The sequence below is a fragment of the Myotis nattereri genome (genome assembly GCF_964212035.1).
Source record: "Myotis nattereri genome assembly, chromosome: 13".
NCBI classification, from domain to species: Eukaryota; Metazoa; Chordata; class Mammalia; order Chiroptera; family Vespertilionidae; genus Myotis; species Myotis nattereri.
The window spans coordinates 51,751,980-51,767,518 of NC_138088.1; the positions used below are offsets into that span (position 1 = coordinate 51,751,980).

At 49.8% G+C, this 15,539-nt stretch overlaps 1 protein-coding gene across 2 annotated transcripts in view; it reads left to right on the top strand.

Annotated features, from left to right (window-relative positions):
• Positions 1-6,215: 6,215 nt before the first annotated feature.
• Positions 6,216-15,539, top strand: part of HABP2 (hyaluronan binding protein 2) — a gene marked incomplete at both ends in the record, with an annotated part of 31,636 nt that continues 22,312 nt past the window's right edge. For both annotated transcript variants that reach the window (XM_081105124.1, XM_081105125.1), the window contains one exon: positions 6,216-6,284. In XM_081105124.1, coding sequence (XP_080961250.1) covers positions 6,216-6,284 — 69 coding nt within the window. The remainder of the gene's footprint in view (positions 6,285-15,539) is intronic.

Below are 15,539 nucleotides of genomic sequence, written 5' to 3' on the forward strand. Positions count from 1 at the left end.
AGCCCTGAGGGGCTCTTGCAGGCGGGTAGGCAGGAGGAGATGGTGTGGGCTTGGAGAAGGGTGGGGGCAGCCGAGGTGGAAGGTGCTGGAAGGATCTGAGATGAATTCCGGAGGTAGAAAAATGCTGATGATTTGGGTTTGGGGAGGGAGAAGAGGCCAGTGGTGATTTCCAGATTTCCAGTTGAAGCCACGTGTATACTGGTGCCATTTTCTAAGATGGAGAGGCCTGGAGGAGGGTGGTCATCCTCCCAGCCTCCAACTGGCATATCCTGAGCATCTTCTGAGGAACAGGAGGAGAGTCTGCCTCCGGGCTCATCCAGGCCTCTGGCTCAGCCTGATTAATGGGCTGCCTTCTCTGGCCATGCGGAGGGGCCATGTGGAATTCAGGATTGTCGGTGTGTTGGTGGGGTTCCCTGTCCTATTGACTCAACTCCAACCTGGACTCATCATATTATAAGGTTTTTTAAAAAATCAAAATTGGCCTGGAATTGACCATAGGTTAAAACCAAGCCCTTTCTTTTTCCTGTGAAACAGACTTGCGTGTGATGGAAATCATGCCAAATGACCAGGTTTTCTTTTTCCTTTGGCCAACAGAGAACATAGCTAGACCAGGGGTAGGGAACCTTTTTTCTGCCAAGAGCCACTTGGATATTTATATCATCATTCGCAGGCCCAACTGGCGTGTGTCAGTGGTTAAGCATCAACTTATGAAACAGGAGGTCGCGATTCAATGTCCTAAACATGCCCAGGTTGCAGGCTCGATCCCTAGTGTGGAGCATGCAGGAGGCAGCCAATCAATGATTCTCTCTCATCATTGATGTTTGTAGCTCTCTCTCCATCTCCCTTCCTCTCTGAAATATATATATATATATATATATATATATATATATATATATGTATTTTAAATTAGTTTGCTGTATTTGGTCAAATACTTAATCAACTCACCCCTAACGCCTTGGCAGGGCCAGACCAAATTATTTCGCAGGCCTTCTATGGCCCTCAGGCTGGACATTCCCCACCTGTGGGCTATACCTTTATAGCTCAGCTGATGACTGTATCAAGTTCATGGTTTCCATAATGGCATTCTGGTTTTCTCCTAGGTATTGATCACCCCTGCTAAACACCTGTGTCTGCCCCATGAACCTGGGTCCACCTGGCCATGTTTGTGACTCCAGCCATCTCTGATTAGACCAAAGATCGACGAGGGATATTCATTTAAAACCTGGCTGAGCCAGTTAGATTTCCTGAATTGGATATTTGAACCAAGGCATGGACATTGTGAATTAACAGTTGAAGTGGATGCTGGGGGCGGGGGGGGGGGGGTACCACCAGATCCCCTCCTCAGCAATGAGGCCTCCTTTCTCTCAGCTGCTGGGTGTTGGCAGCTGAGTTCCTCTCTGAAAACTAACTCTCACCAGAGTTGCCTGGCACAGACTTCTACCCACGGGGGTAGCCCAGAGCCAAAGACGGAGATCCCAGTACACGGGCCCAGCCCCCGTGGCGCATGGGCAGCATAATTTCTGGGTAAACCCTTTGAGGGCAGCAGCCCGTTATCAGTCCAGGGTCCCCTCCCATGGTTTCCAATGCGTCTCCATTGTTTCCCAGGGACTCCTCCTCCCACCCCCCTTCCACCCCCGCCCATGCTGAGCGAGGCTCTGGCTACCCCTGTATCACTGGTGCACAAACCATGAAAATATGACCTGACTGGAACACAGCCAATAGGTCACAACGCACATAGGCGCCTACTGTACAGTACAAACAATCGCCCGTCAGCCTAAGTGTTGCCTGGGGCTGCTTTTGTGTTACAATGGCGGGACTCGGTGGTCACAGCAGAAACTGGATGGCCAGGAAAGAGACTAAAATGTTCATTGTCTGGCCCTTTCAGAAAACGTTTGCTGACCCCTGTCCAAGAAAGACCAAATGAGATAGGCACTCCCCACACAGAGAACGGTCACTCCTTCCCCGGGTTGGGGATTAGACTCACTGAGCACAAGGCCCTTGCATCTCCGAGGGTCTGGGGGCTCAGTAAGTGCCATCCCATAAAAAAGACTTTATTGAGATCAAGGCCTGTGTGTCTGCAAAGGATGCTCTCTACCGGCCTCTGCACCCAGCACCTCCCTTTTATGCGTGCACATGCACCTCTCAGGAATGCCATGAAGTGGGAATGATACAATTCCTGTTTTGCAGGCCAGGAAACAGAGGGCTAGAGAGAGCCAACGAGGATGGACCCAAAGTCACACAGCGGGCGGGGGAGGGGGGGGGTGCGGGGGGGAGGGGGGTGGCAGAGCTGGGACACTCTCTCTGGGTCTGTTTGAGTCCAGGCTCCTGTTTAGGGGCCCCCTTCCCTCTGCCTCCCACGCTGAAGGCCCAGAAGGACTGTTACTCCCTGAGGAAGAACAGTAAATAGGAAACAGGTGGGCTGAGGCCCAGGCGGTGACGCTGAATAGAAACACTCCTTACCCCACAGTGGTCGGCAAACTCATTAGTCAACAGAGCCAAATATCAACAGTACAACGACTGAAATTTCTTTTGAGAGTCAAATTTTTTAAACTTAAACTATATAGGTAGGTACATTGTTTTTAACTTCATGAGGGTACTCCTAAGGCTTAGGGAGAGCCACACCTAAGGGGCCAAAGAGCCGCATGTGGCTCTCGAGCCGCAGTTTGCCAACCATAGCCCCAGGACATCCGAGTGTGGGGCTGGGGCTGGGCACCGTGAGGAGGCCTTTCCTTGGGTGAAGGAGTCAGCCACCGCAGAAGCGGAGTCCCAGGGTCACCGAGGCAGGCAGGGCCTCCCTCCAGAGACCTGCAGCCCCGCACGTGAGACAGGGTCACCCCGAGCTGAGGGAGTAGACCGAGGGGCTACTAGCTGAAACCCCCACCGGGATGAGGATCCAAGGCTCTGTGCTTGAGTTTAAAAATCAGAAACTGCAGGTAGGTTTGGTCCAGCTCCCCAGATAAAGACACATTCCATGATCAACTCGCCCCTTTGTCCTCCTAAACGGAAAGGATTAAGTATCTTTTAGAGAATTCTCCCCTTTCAGGCTACGTGCAGAAATGTATTCAATTCACCCTGTAGTGATAACAAAACGTGAGGGAAATAAGAGGCAATGTGCAGGAGGCCTGTGGTTATTTCACAAAGAGCAGTTTTTCCTTGTCATAAAGGGAAGATCACATGTCGGGGAAATTAATCCGGATTAAAAAGGTGCACAGCCCACTCACCCTGCTCACTTCCCGATCACACGGGAAGGAAGAAACGCTTCTGGGACGCCCTCCACAAGGTCAGAAGGTGGCCGGTTCACACAGGGCCAGGAGGGAAAGAGACGCGGAAGTCACGTGAGCGATTCTGGGATCCGACCTGCCTGGACTTCCGTTTCTCCTTTTCACCATCTGTGCCACGTTACAAAGGCTCCAGCTGTGAACATGAACAACAGTGAGCTCCTCGAGCACGTGGCCTCTTGGGCCCTTGCTCTGCGATCAGAGAACCATCAACAGTGTCAGACCACACCTGTGACCCACCAGCCATCATCACTATCATCACCACCTCTTAGCCCACAGAAACCTCCCACCCAAAAGGACTTCTGTCCCATCACCACCTTTCATTCTTTTTCATAGCTATCACCAGCTAAAATTAACCTGTTTAGCCCGGCCGGGGTGGCTCAGTGGTTGAGCATTGACCTGTGAACCAGGAGGTCATGGTTCAATTCCAGGTCAGGGCACATGTCTAGGTTGCAGGTTCGAACCCCTGGGGGGAGGGGGCAGGAGGCAGCCAATCAATGATTCTCTTACCATTGATGTTTCTATCTCTCTTTCCCTTCCTCTCAGAAATCAATAAAAATGTATTTTTTAAAAATTAACTTGTTTACTTTTTTTTATTGTCTGCCTCCCTTCCCCTAACACAGACCCTGTGGTCCTTAATAGCAAGCTCCTCTCTGCCTCCTCTGACCCTGCATCGCCAAGGCCTGGCTCACAGCAGGTCATTGGCAAATATATGATGCACGTAGCAGATTGATGTCGTGTTCATCAATAAATAGAGGTTGCTTAAAAATTTCACAAATACTTTTAGGTTTTCTTTTCACGTTGAGTTGGCTATGATATCTTAGGTGTCCTTGTTATAAAGTATACCACTGCCACTTTCATAAAGCGGCTATTCACTTAACACATTGCAGACCAGTAGTTTCATTGCTAGCTTTACCCACTAGCCAGATAAGTTTCTATTGAACAAGTACAAAAAACATTTCACATAAATGTTAAAGGCACGCCTTAAAATTAAATATCCCTTGCATTTTGAAGTTATTTATTACATGGTCTTACAAGCTAATATCTTTTAAAAGTATGATACTTTGTAAAACACTGTGTAATATGAAAATATGAGAATTCTCATGATCCGTCCACAATGTTAAGATATATTTATTCGGCCCGGTTGGAGTGGCTGAGTAGTTGAGCGTCATCCTGTGCACCAAAAGGTTGCTGGTTCGATTCCCAGTCAGGGCACATACTTGGGTTTTGGGTACAATCCCCAGTCAGGGCACATATGGAGGGCAACTAATGTTCCTCTCTCACATTGATGTTTCTCTCTCTCTCTCTCTCTCTCTCTCCCTCATCTCTCTAAGCTTGTCCTCAAGTGAGAATTTTTTTTCTAAAGACATATATTTATTGAGCACCCACCACGGGCCAGGTCAGTGCCAGGCCTCCATGCCAGGGTTTCAATGGCGAGCCAAACAGAGTGCTTGCCCTCATGAGCTTTCGGTTTAGTGGGGGCCGTGGGGGAACAGATATTAATGAGACAGCAATGAGTATGCAATTGCGATGGTGCTAGGAAGATGCAGGGCCTCGGAGGGGGTAATGTTTGGGCTGAGATTTGAAAGATACATTAACTAGGTGAGCTCACTGAATCACCTTGCTAAAGAGTGATGAGGATTAGAGTTAAGGACTGAGGGAGGGTTGGAGTAAGGATCGGGGTAAAAATAGGATGAGCTTAGAGAAGAACTTTCCAGAAAGGAGGTGAGTGGATGGCTGAGTAAAATAGGATGGAGACAAAATAAGTGGAGAAAAGAAGACAAATTGGGGGGTCCTTCAGGAGGTAAAACGTCAGGACTTGATTTGTCCTTCAAGGGCCAGCAGGTGGCTGGGGCATGGACTTCGGCCTTCTCCTGGATGGGATCCCAGGGGCCCTCCATGGCCAGCAACCTGGCTTCCCAAGGTGGAGCATCCGAGTGTGCGTGCCAAAGAGGATTGCAGATGGGCGAGCAGGAGGCCCAGGTAAGCGCCTGCCTCCGTCGGTAGCAGGGTTTCAGAATCTGGATTTAGGACTCAGGTAGCAGGATGTCTGGAGCCCTTGCACAGATGACTGTGGGCAATCAAGTGTTTACAGGAGCTTATTAAAGAGATCAATTGTGTCCAGGAGAACCCACACTTAATAGGTAACTGTTGCTTTATATAGCCCTTCCTACAACCAGTGTAGCTACAGAAAGAACATAGGAAACAATGGGCCCCAAACATGAGCATCATGGGTCTCCCCCCGCACCCCACCCCACCCCCACACACACACCTTGATCAAAGAAAGAGTCCAATGGGGGGAAAAAAGTAATTAAAAAGTAAAAACCTTATGTAATGAAATTTGAAAGAAAACTTTTGAAGCCAACAAGCAACCACGGGCAACGCTTCAAAGGGCCCAGAATCAATGTTTGTCAATAGCAGTTTTGCATCCTTTAATTTATCTTTCATGAATGTAAAGCGTGATGTTATTAGGAGCTCATCCGTGCCTTAATTCTGTTTGAGATTTGATGAATCAGAACTCGATTCACATTCTGTGCGAATCCGCAATGTCAGAGGCCAGTGGCAGAAACCTCACCTCACCTGGGGCTCTCATCCCGCAGCTGGGATGCTATTAACCATCCCGCACTGAATGCTGGGCTGCCCCTCACTACCCCGCCAGCCAGCAGCCGGGGGCTTCTTATCTCGGCCACTTTTTCTGGAGACTTTCTCCCAGAAAAGAAACCACCCTATGACTCAGCCCAGCCCCGAAGTTACCATGTGTTTAATCAAGATAGTTGGTTTGCAAAACATTAAACATTAAACAGTATTTGATGCCTAGTTAATAATTTGCATCCTCTTCATTTGCTCCTGAATCCTTGGAGACGGACATGTTCCCCCCCGTAAAGGCATGGAAAGAAATTTAATTTAGAGCAAAACAGGAGTCCTTAAGCTGCAAAGATGTCTGCCAGAACGTCTGATCTCCGTGTCCTGCTGCTTCTGGCTCTGGTGGGGAAGGCAGCCTTCGGGGTAAGTGTTCTTCTCAAATACTAGTACCTGTGGCTGAGAGACTGTGAGCTTATTAGGAAGACCGAACCAGCTGGGCCAGGAGCCAGGAGAAAGACCAGTGTTGTTGGGTCGAATGTATCCGATGAACAGAGGTGAGGCAGGCCTGGGATGGTTTTGTTGAGCGGCTCATCCCATAAAACCGTGCAAATGACTTGAGTCCTCTTGGAACTGTCCCCAAAGGCAGAGACAGGGGTAGGAAATTTGGCTAAGGCCATGGGTTGTGACCTGGCACAGATCAGAGACCCCTTTAAGAAGCCAAGGAGCCCAGCCGGGTATGGCTGAGTAGTTGAGCATCGACCCAGGAACCAAGAGGTCACCAGTTCGATTCTAGGTCAGGGCACATGCCTGGGTTGTAGGCTCGGTCCCCAGTGGGGGCGTGCAGGAGACAGCCGATCGATGATTCTCTCTCATCATTGATATTTCTATCTCTCTCTCTCCCTTCCTCTCTGAAATCAATAAAAATAAATAATAATTTGAAAAGCTGCCCTGGCTGGTTTGGCTCAGTGGATAGAGCATCGGCCTGCGGACTCAAGGGTCCCAGGTTCGATTCCGGTCGGGGACATGTACCTTGGTTGTGGGCACATCCCCAGTGGGGAGTGTGCAGGAGGTGGCTGATCGATGTTTCTCTCATCGATGTTTCTACCTCTCTATCCCTCTCCCGTCCTCTCTGTAAAAAAATCAATACAATATATTTTTTTAAAAAAATAAAAAGCCAAGGAAAGCTGTAAAGTCTCTCTCTGCGCATGCTGACACGCCCAGTTTCCCAGCCCTTTGGGGGGACCCCAGGGTTAGAATCCTTGTGCTTTGGCCCTAGAGGAGAATCCTGCCGGCCGCCAGTAAACCCGGCAACAGGTTGACTTAGATGGGCTAGATTTGGAGACAGTTGCTTTTCCCCTTACCCTGTGACCATGACTGGAGTGATTTAAAGGTGAGCAGGGGAGGGAAGGGGGACTCGCATAGGGAACTCAAGACATTTGGGGGCAGATGAGCTGTGGAGAGGCCGCTCCTGCTGCGTGCCGCTGTGGCCGGGAGTGTTAGCTGCGTCTCTGGGCGGTGAGTGGTCCCTCAGCACAGAGAGCCTCCTGGAACTCCAGGCTGGAGGCCTGAGGGCGGGCGGTGGAGCGAGGACTGGAATCGCAGCTTTGCCACTGGAATCTTAGCTTCAGAATGCTGGGCAAGTGTGATTTCTCTGCGCCTCCGTTTCCTCTCCTGCCACCCCAGTGATAATCTCTCACAAACTCGGGGAGGGTCAGGATTGCTTGAAGGAGGCGGTGCACTCGGCCTTCACTGAGCGCTAGCTCTTTTCCCTGAAAATTTCCAGAAAGTACACAAGTTGTCTATAAAAATCAGAAAATGTGCCCCTTTACTGGGGGAGGGGCAGAGAACGAGCAGGTTATGGGAACTGAAATAACAACCATAACCTCTTTATCTCATTAAATACCTTTGCATTTTATTTCCCATTTTACTTCATAGGGCCTTTTCCTGCAGGAAACAGATTAAATTCCAGGTTTTCTGATTAGCATGCTTTAAAAACAAACAGCTCCCCTTTCGGCAAACAGTACTCAGAGCCTCCCTCCAATCTGTCTTAAGCTGCCAAGTGGCTCACCTCTGAGTTCATTCTCCAATGCCAACTCGAGTGTGTGTGGTGTGGCCGCAGGACAAGTTGTTATCAAGCCCCCTCCATCCTTTGATGGCTTGTGGGATGTCTGGGGCCGAAACCCCGCAGAAATATCACTCAGGTCTCCAGCAAAGTGGTAGAAATTATCAGAGGCCCACAGGGGTCCAGAGAAAGGACCAGCCAGAAAGAATTAAATCCTAAAGTCTGCAGGCAAGGAGGCGAGTTGATGCAGTCTGTTGGAAGTTCACAAAAAGATAATGGTCCCAAAAAATCCTTTTTTTTTTTTTTTGCAAGCCCCGGTGCATTTTTAGGGTTAGCGATGAAATGATAAGCCAATAATGGATCAAAGAGGAAATAGGAGAGAGAGCCTTCAGGCGATGAGCTTAGTCAGTTCCAAGGAGAGGGCTCGGGGCTTTGGAATGTTTCTTACCCCAGATGTGAGCCAGACAGGTGGTCGGGGAGGCGGCTTGCGTTTCACAAGCCAGGACACAGACATCCAGGGGAAAGTGGCCAAGTCGCTCAGATGCTGTGGAGAGTTCAAGGCATCACGGGGGGCAAGGAGCCACTTAGCAGATGGGCTGGGCGGCCTCTCCTGCCCCAGGGAGCTAAACGTAATAGCCAGCTGCGACCATTTCCTGGGGAATCCTGTGTGCCAGGCTCTGGGTTTTCCAGGGACCATTCCATCACTGGAAGGACCCTGAGACGGAGGGACTAATGCTGCTCACACTCTACAGATAAGGCGCTGGCGGCTCGGCCTCCAGCCACACGGCTGGGAAGTGGCTGAACGGTGGTATCCCTCTGTCTGGATACGCTCTCTGACCTGGACCCCAGCTACAAATGAGATTGCTTCAGGGTCGTGGTCCTTCCTGGAGGGACAGGAGGCTCTTAGACCAGGGGACTATTTGGCAGGACTCTGTGGACCTCGGAAAATTTAAACAAAAGTGGTCACAGGATCTGTGATCGTTACCCGGGGAACACACCTGGATCCCTCCCATGAACTCAGACCGTGCAGCAAATCTCATGATGACGTCTCTGACTCATCTTTAGCATAAATGTTTATTCAAATATCTGCCATCCAAAGAGGTATAGGGCAAATATCACTACCGTGGGCACGGGGACCCATTCAGAGGGCCTTCCCTGTCTGGCCTAGATTTGGTTGTCCTTACCGGTCAGTGTTGAACACCTGTCCCCAGCACAGCCCTGTACTGTTATCCTTGTTTTATGGATGGGAAGCCCGGAGATGGTGTACTAACTTCCCAGCCAGGATTGGGACCCGGATCCGTCTGACTCCTGGCACATTCCAGAGGCCTGCTTGACTGTATGGGGGTCGTATACTGCCTCTAGGGCTCAGAAACCTTTGCTTGCTGTGGTTCTTGGGGTGATTTGGGGTGCATGGACTCAGCCAGGATGGAATCTGACCTCTTCCAGGGTCAAAAGCCAGAGCTCAAGGCTTGTGGGCCTGCTCTGCTTATCTCAATCCATCCCCAGACAGGAGAGAAGACATGGCTCGTCCTGCCCCCAACAAGGGGGTCTTTGGATTAAAATGTGTGTTTGCTCCTATTTCTGGGTTCTTTAAACCCTAGAGTTTAAACCCAGGAACTCTAGAACTTAAGAATTCCCCCTGCATCTAGAGCTGCACAAATGTTTGCCTAGCCCAGAGGTCGCAAAGTGGCAGCTCGGGGTGTGTTCTGCTCACAGCCTGAGTTTTATTTGGAAGGTAGGGGGTCAGTCTGAAGATTTCCTTTCAATGGCTTGGCAACATTTCACATAAGAGTACAAATCTCTAGCCTTTCTTGAGAACCCTACATCCTAGTCTCGTGGAGTTCACATTCTCGCACGGCAGCGAGAGAAGCTACTGCTGCTATTGTTCGAACAGTAAGCCTCCCAGGCCCCACAGGCCTCACCATTCTCTATTGTTGACACCCTTTCTGCCTGCCTGATGCACATCACCTGCCTGTTTCTATTCGCGAGAGCGACAGACAGACAGAGACAGACAGACAGAGAGAGCCATCTTATCTAGTTGTTCAGAATCACCATGGGTGTTGAAGTCTTTTTTTTTCTTAACCTATCAATAATCACTTTATTTTTTAATATATATATTTTTATTGTTTATATATATATATTTTATTATTGTTGATAGTATTACAGACATCTCCCATTCCCCCCAACCCCCTTAACCCCTTCCCGCCCCTATGCCCCCCCCCCAGGTCTTCACCATCCTATTGCTCGTGTCCATGGGCTATGCATATCCTATATAATAAAAGGCTAATATGCAAATTTCCCCCTCAACCGGGAGTTCGACCAGGGGGAGGCCAGCTGGCCAACCTCCCACATCCCCTCCCCCCCTTACTGTCCCGACCCGATCGGCCCTGATATGGGAAGGCCAGCCAGACCCCACCTGTGCACGAATTTGTGCACCGGGCCTCTAGTAAGTATATAAGTTCTTTGGTTTATCTCTTCTTGTTCCTCCACCCCCACATCAGGTATGTCAGTCTGTTCCATGCCTCCATGCTTTGGGTCTTATTTTGTTGGTCAATTCATTTTGATCATTAGATTCCACGTATAAGTGAGGTCATATGATATTTGGCTTTCTCCAGTTGGCTTGGTGTTGAAGTATTGGGATCCATGTTGGATGGTCAAGTAACGGGTTCAGCCGCTGTTAATTCAAGTACCCAAATCTTCGTGGCCATCAGGACAAAGAAGGCCTCAGATACGAGCACCCCTTTTCCAAGCCTTGATGCTCTAGAATGCCAGTCTCTTGCAGGTTTAGGAGATAGCACTCCCTCTCGCCGTAACCCACAGTCTTAAGGCAAAGAGAGGGCCTGAATCGCATGGCACCTGCTTATCGATTTTTTTAAACTGATTTTAAGCACGAGCCCAACTCGTTAGCTTTGGCAGTGTAGCCTGGGACTTAGGGAAATCAGGTCGCAGAGTCGCATGTGTATCTAGGCACAGACACTGTGACATTTTAAATTCATTAGGCCTCGCTAAATGCGAAAACCATTCTGCTGTCACAGGGAAACAGCATGGCAGAATATTCAGCAGCCGGGATTTTAAATAAAACATGCTTTTTCTTCATAATTAATATAACAAGGTTTCCTGGCTTAGGACTTGGCAAAGATCCCAGGTTTAAAAAAGAGAGGGGGTCGTGGGGGGGGGGGGAGGCGGGGCTGTGTGACGTGATGGTGACCCGACAAACAAGTTCCAGAAGAGTCTGTGCTGAGTGAGCTCTTCTCAGTGGCTCCACTATTTGCAAAAATTTATAAATAAAAATGTAAAGAATTCCAACTCCCTGACAGCAGTGGCTACTAGTCATGATAATAGTCATAATAGCAACTATTTATCAGCTCTTATGTGCTGTGGGCTTATTATGCCACTATAGCTTCCCAGCAGCCCCGTGAGGGGGGGACCACAGCCACCCTCATTTCACAGAACGGAAACCAAGCTCCAGAGAAAGTAAAGAATCTGCCCGAGCTGGGATTCAAACCCAGGTCTGCCCGATGCCAAATCCCATGCGTGTACCAATGCTTGTGGTGGAGGCTGCCACGCCAGGCGCTATCCATAAACAAATGAGCAGGTTCAAGGTGGTGTGAAAGGTGTCAGAGGACAGGGGCCTGAGACTCCAGCTTCAGGCGGGAGATCAGGTTACTTCTCCCTGCAGGCGCCACCCACAGTCCCTGAAGCTTTTCTTCTCATCCGGGACAGATCCAGTCTTCCAGACAGCTAGTTAATTAGTTCAAGTGCTTTCCAACCTTTAATCATGTATGAATCCACCTTCAGAAATCTTGTCAAAGCCCAAACCAGTCTCTCATACTTTTGTTAAAACAGACTCACCTTTTCTCTAGCTAAATAGATGCATTTTTTAAAAGGAAACTGTCACAACTATAGATGGAAAAAATCAAAGAAAACAAAAGGATGTCATTGGGCTCTGACTGGCTCCAGTGTTCACTCACGCTCAGAGCCTGCAGCCTGCTTTCTCCTTGGTAGAAGGGGAGATTAGCGAGAGATAGATGATAGAAATGTACCAGCAGCCCCATCCCCACCCCCCAAGTCACTTTGTGATGGGATTGGAAGGGTTGACACTAAAATTGAGAAGGAAATGACTTTCTCCCTTTTATTTGAATGTTATGTGACACCCTGGCCAGGAGCCATGCAAATCCGTCTGGGTGCCACCAGTGGTCCCCTTCCCACACCATGGGGAGCACAGGCCTGAGGACAGCTTCAGGGTTGTGCTTGGTCCCCAACAGCTGCAGCCTCACTTAGCCACGGTGCAGAGTTCTCTCCTACCCAGCTGCCTTTGGCAGTAATGCAGTCCTTTCCTGGTGGCCATCTGGTCTACCACCAGTTCTTCTGAGAGAAAAGGAACATCTGAGGATAAAGGGAGGGTTGGGATTAGAGTTCCAACCTTTGACTTACCAGGTGAAAGATGGTTTTGCTTTTGTTTCATTTGGAGCCAAGCTTCTGGCCCCAAAGGACAGGACTAGCCCTTCTCTCCCCTCCATTTCTTCCCAGTCCTCGGAGAACATTTCCTATCAGCTAATTCCTGGAAATCATCAACTCAGACGATTAGTCTCTGCCCTTTTGTTCTGTTTTCAGGAAGGTTTAGAATTCTTAAAGGCAGAGGACGAACCTGAATTGTAATAATCACTAGATTAAAGATAGGACAACATAGATTAGACCCCAATGCCCTTCACATCTAAGGAGATGACACTGTTAATCAGTAAGACTCAGGATCCTTCTCTCTCGGCCCCTCCCCACTGACCACCCTTAGCCTACGAGACACCAGACCTTGACACAGGCTCTCTGGTGACCAGGAGGCGGCTGACATTGCCGAGGGCTTGCTCCTAACTGGGGAAGGCCTGAGTCCCGAGCCATGGATCCACTGAGAAAGCCCAAGTGGACCAGCAGCTGGACCTAGAGGGGTTCTCTCTGAATCCATGGCAAAGCCTCTACCTTTCCATGTGTGCGAAGCAGCTGTGTGCAGCTCTCCCAGAGGACCACATGCTGCTTTAGCCCTGTTGAGACTTGGGACGGTCGTGGTGGAAGAAGCGGGCAGCGGCTTGCCTGCCTTTAGATCTGGGTGGAGAGGCTTGTTGAGGGATGGACTGGCTGGGGCCCCCCAGCTTTCACCGGCACCTCAAGGCCCTCTCTGTGTCCGGCCAGGCCCGGGCTCCTCTGGACAGACCTTTCACAAAGCTTTCAAAGAACAGGGACCCAGTCTCTTACCCTCGCTCAATACTCTGTCTCTTAGGGTTAGGGAGCTCTTCTGTTTCTTTCTCCTCTATTCTTTCGTTACGACAGGGGCACACCATGGTTCCCTCAGCAACGGAGGTTACGAGTGAGGGCTCTGGTATAAACCTGGCTCCATTTGATCTCGGCTCCAGCATCTATTAGCTGAGTTCCTTTGACCAACTCAATCTCTGCCATCCTGTTTTCTTTCTTCTTTCTTTCTTTCTTTCTTTCTTTCTTTCTTTCTTTCTTTCTTCCTTCCTTTCTTTCTTTTTCTTTCTTTCTTTCTTTCTTTCTTTCTTTCTTTCTTTCTTTCCTCACCTGAGGATATATTTCCATTGATCTTTTAAAGAGAGTGCAAAAGAGAGGGAAAGACAGAGAGAAACATTGATTAGTTGCCTTCTGCATGCATCCTGACCAGGGCCCAGGCCAGGGAGGAGCCTGTAACCAAGGTATGTGCCCTTGACTGGAATCGAACCCAGGACCTTTTGATCCACAGGCCGATGATCTGAGCCAAACTGGCTAGGGCCATTTTCTGACCTCTAAAATGGACATAATCGCCGTGCCTCAGTCATCAGTATTGTGTGCAATCAGTGAGACAGAATGCATGTGAAACATCTAGCACAGTCCTTGGCACACTGTCAGCTCTCAGTCAAAGTGAGATCATAGTTGTCTCCTCCTCCTCCTCCTCCTCCTCCTCCTCCTCCTCCTCCTCCTCCTCATCCCCTCTTCCCCCATTCTCCTCCTCCTCCTTCCTTTGTGTTGCTCTTCTTCATCGGATTTGCAAGTCCCAGGAGTAGGACTTCTATCATTTATTTCCTTGTCCCTGTGTGGGGAAACTGAACAGAATAATGGAATGAAATAAGACAAATATTACATCTATTCATTCCCCACCCGCCCCCACCATCACCCAGGTCAGTTTCAGGATCCAGATCCAGGGCATAAATAGCTGGCTATTGACCTGACCTTCCCCATATGGTTCCCCCAGTATCCAGCCTGGTGCTTGCACTGCCAGTTTCCACATTTCACCATAGCCTCTCTCTTCACGGTGGACCTGTGATTCACAAAATGAGCAAGCCTCTTCGGATCCCTGGGACCCCCTGACCTGCAGCCAGGCTGCACAGCTGGGCGGCAGCTGCTTCAGACTCCCTGAGAGCTGTGGGATCTGAGGCCCCCACCCCACCCCAGTCCAGGAAGGTCCTGCTGGGCTTTCTTTTTGTTTGGTTTCCCTCAGCTCCAGTCCAGTTCCAGCTCCTGGGAAGGGCACGTCTGCCACCTGCTGGCCATGGGCAGCACAGCACCTGGCTGTCCCTCAGGCTCCAGTTTAGAACTAAGATGTGGAGCTCTGCCTGGCCCAGGTACAGGTCTGGGAGGCCCTTTCCAGAGGACGAACGCTCCCTAAAGTTCTCCCTCGGGTCCCGCCCACATCTCAGCACTGCTGGTAGCCAGGTTTGGCCCACACTATTCAACTCAAATAAGAGAATTCAAGGGGATATCTGTCTCCGAAGGGCTGACAGGTAGAGAGGGTGGGTGGGCCCTGCCCTCCAGACATGCTGGATGGTGGGAAGATGGGGGGGCTTGGGGCAGGACCCGGACCAAGGCAGAGCTGACTGGCTGTGACAGGGTGAGAGTGATGGGGGGCAGCATACATTCGTCCTCGGGGTCCTCTCTTGCCCTGACACGCGAGCCCAGAGGTGTCAACTCCAGATGCTCCCCGTGCAAGCACCCCAGGACCAGGACCACCCTTGAGACCTGACCCTGCTCTTCCTCTGCCAAGCCTTCCACTATCAATCTGCCATCCCGGCCAAGCAAACCACCCCCTCCCTTTTCTCATCTCCTGAAGCAACAGTGCTGTGGGGCTGGGAGGCAATCACAGAGGCACAGTCTAGGCAACAAAGGGCCTCTCTTCCTTCCTCGCCTTCCTTTCCCCTCCCCAGCCTTTTAGTTTGTAATTTTTCAAAACTCCAGAAAAGTGGCAAGACTCATGCAATGAATATCCTTCGCTCAGGTAGAATCAGCGAAGAGCATTTTGCCATGTTGCTTTCTTTCTTGCTCTCTCGTGTATGACTATATGTGTTTGGTGTGCCGAGTCCTTTGCAGCTAAATTGCAGACAGCACCCTCAATACTTCAGCATCTCCTAAGCACAAGAACATTTTCCCTCAGAACCACAATGCCCTTATCACTCTCAAGAAATTCATCATGGAGACAATGATACTATCTCATAGAAGTCTACATTCACATTTCCCAATTGTTCCAAGAATGTCCTTTCTAGCTGTTTTTAAAGCTCTCGGATGCAACCAAGGGTCACGCGCTGCATTTCGGTGCTGTGTCTCTTCAGTCTCATTTAGTGAAGAGCAGTCTTTCCATC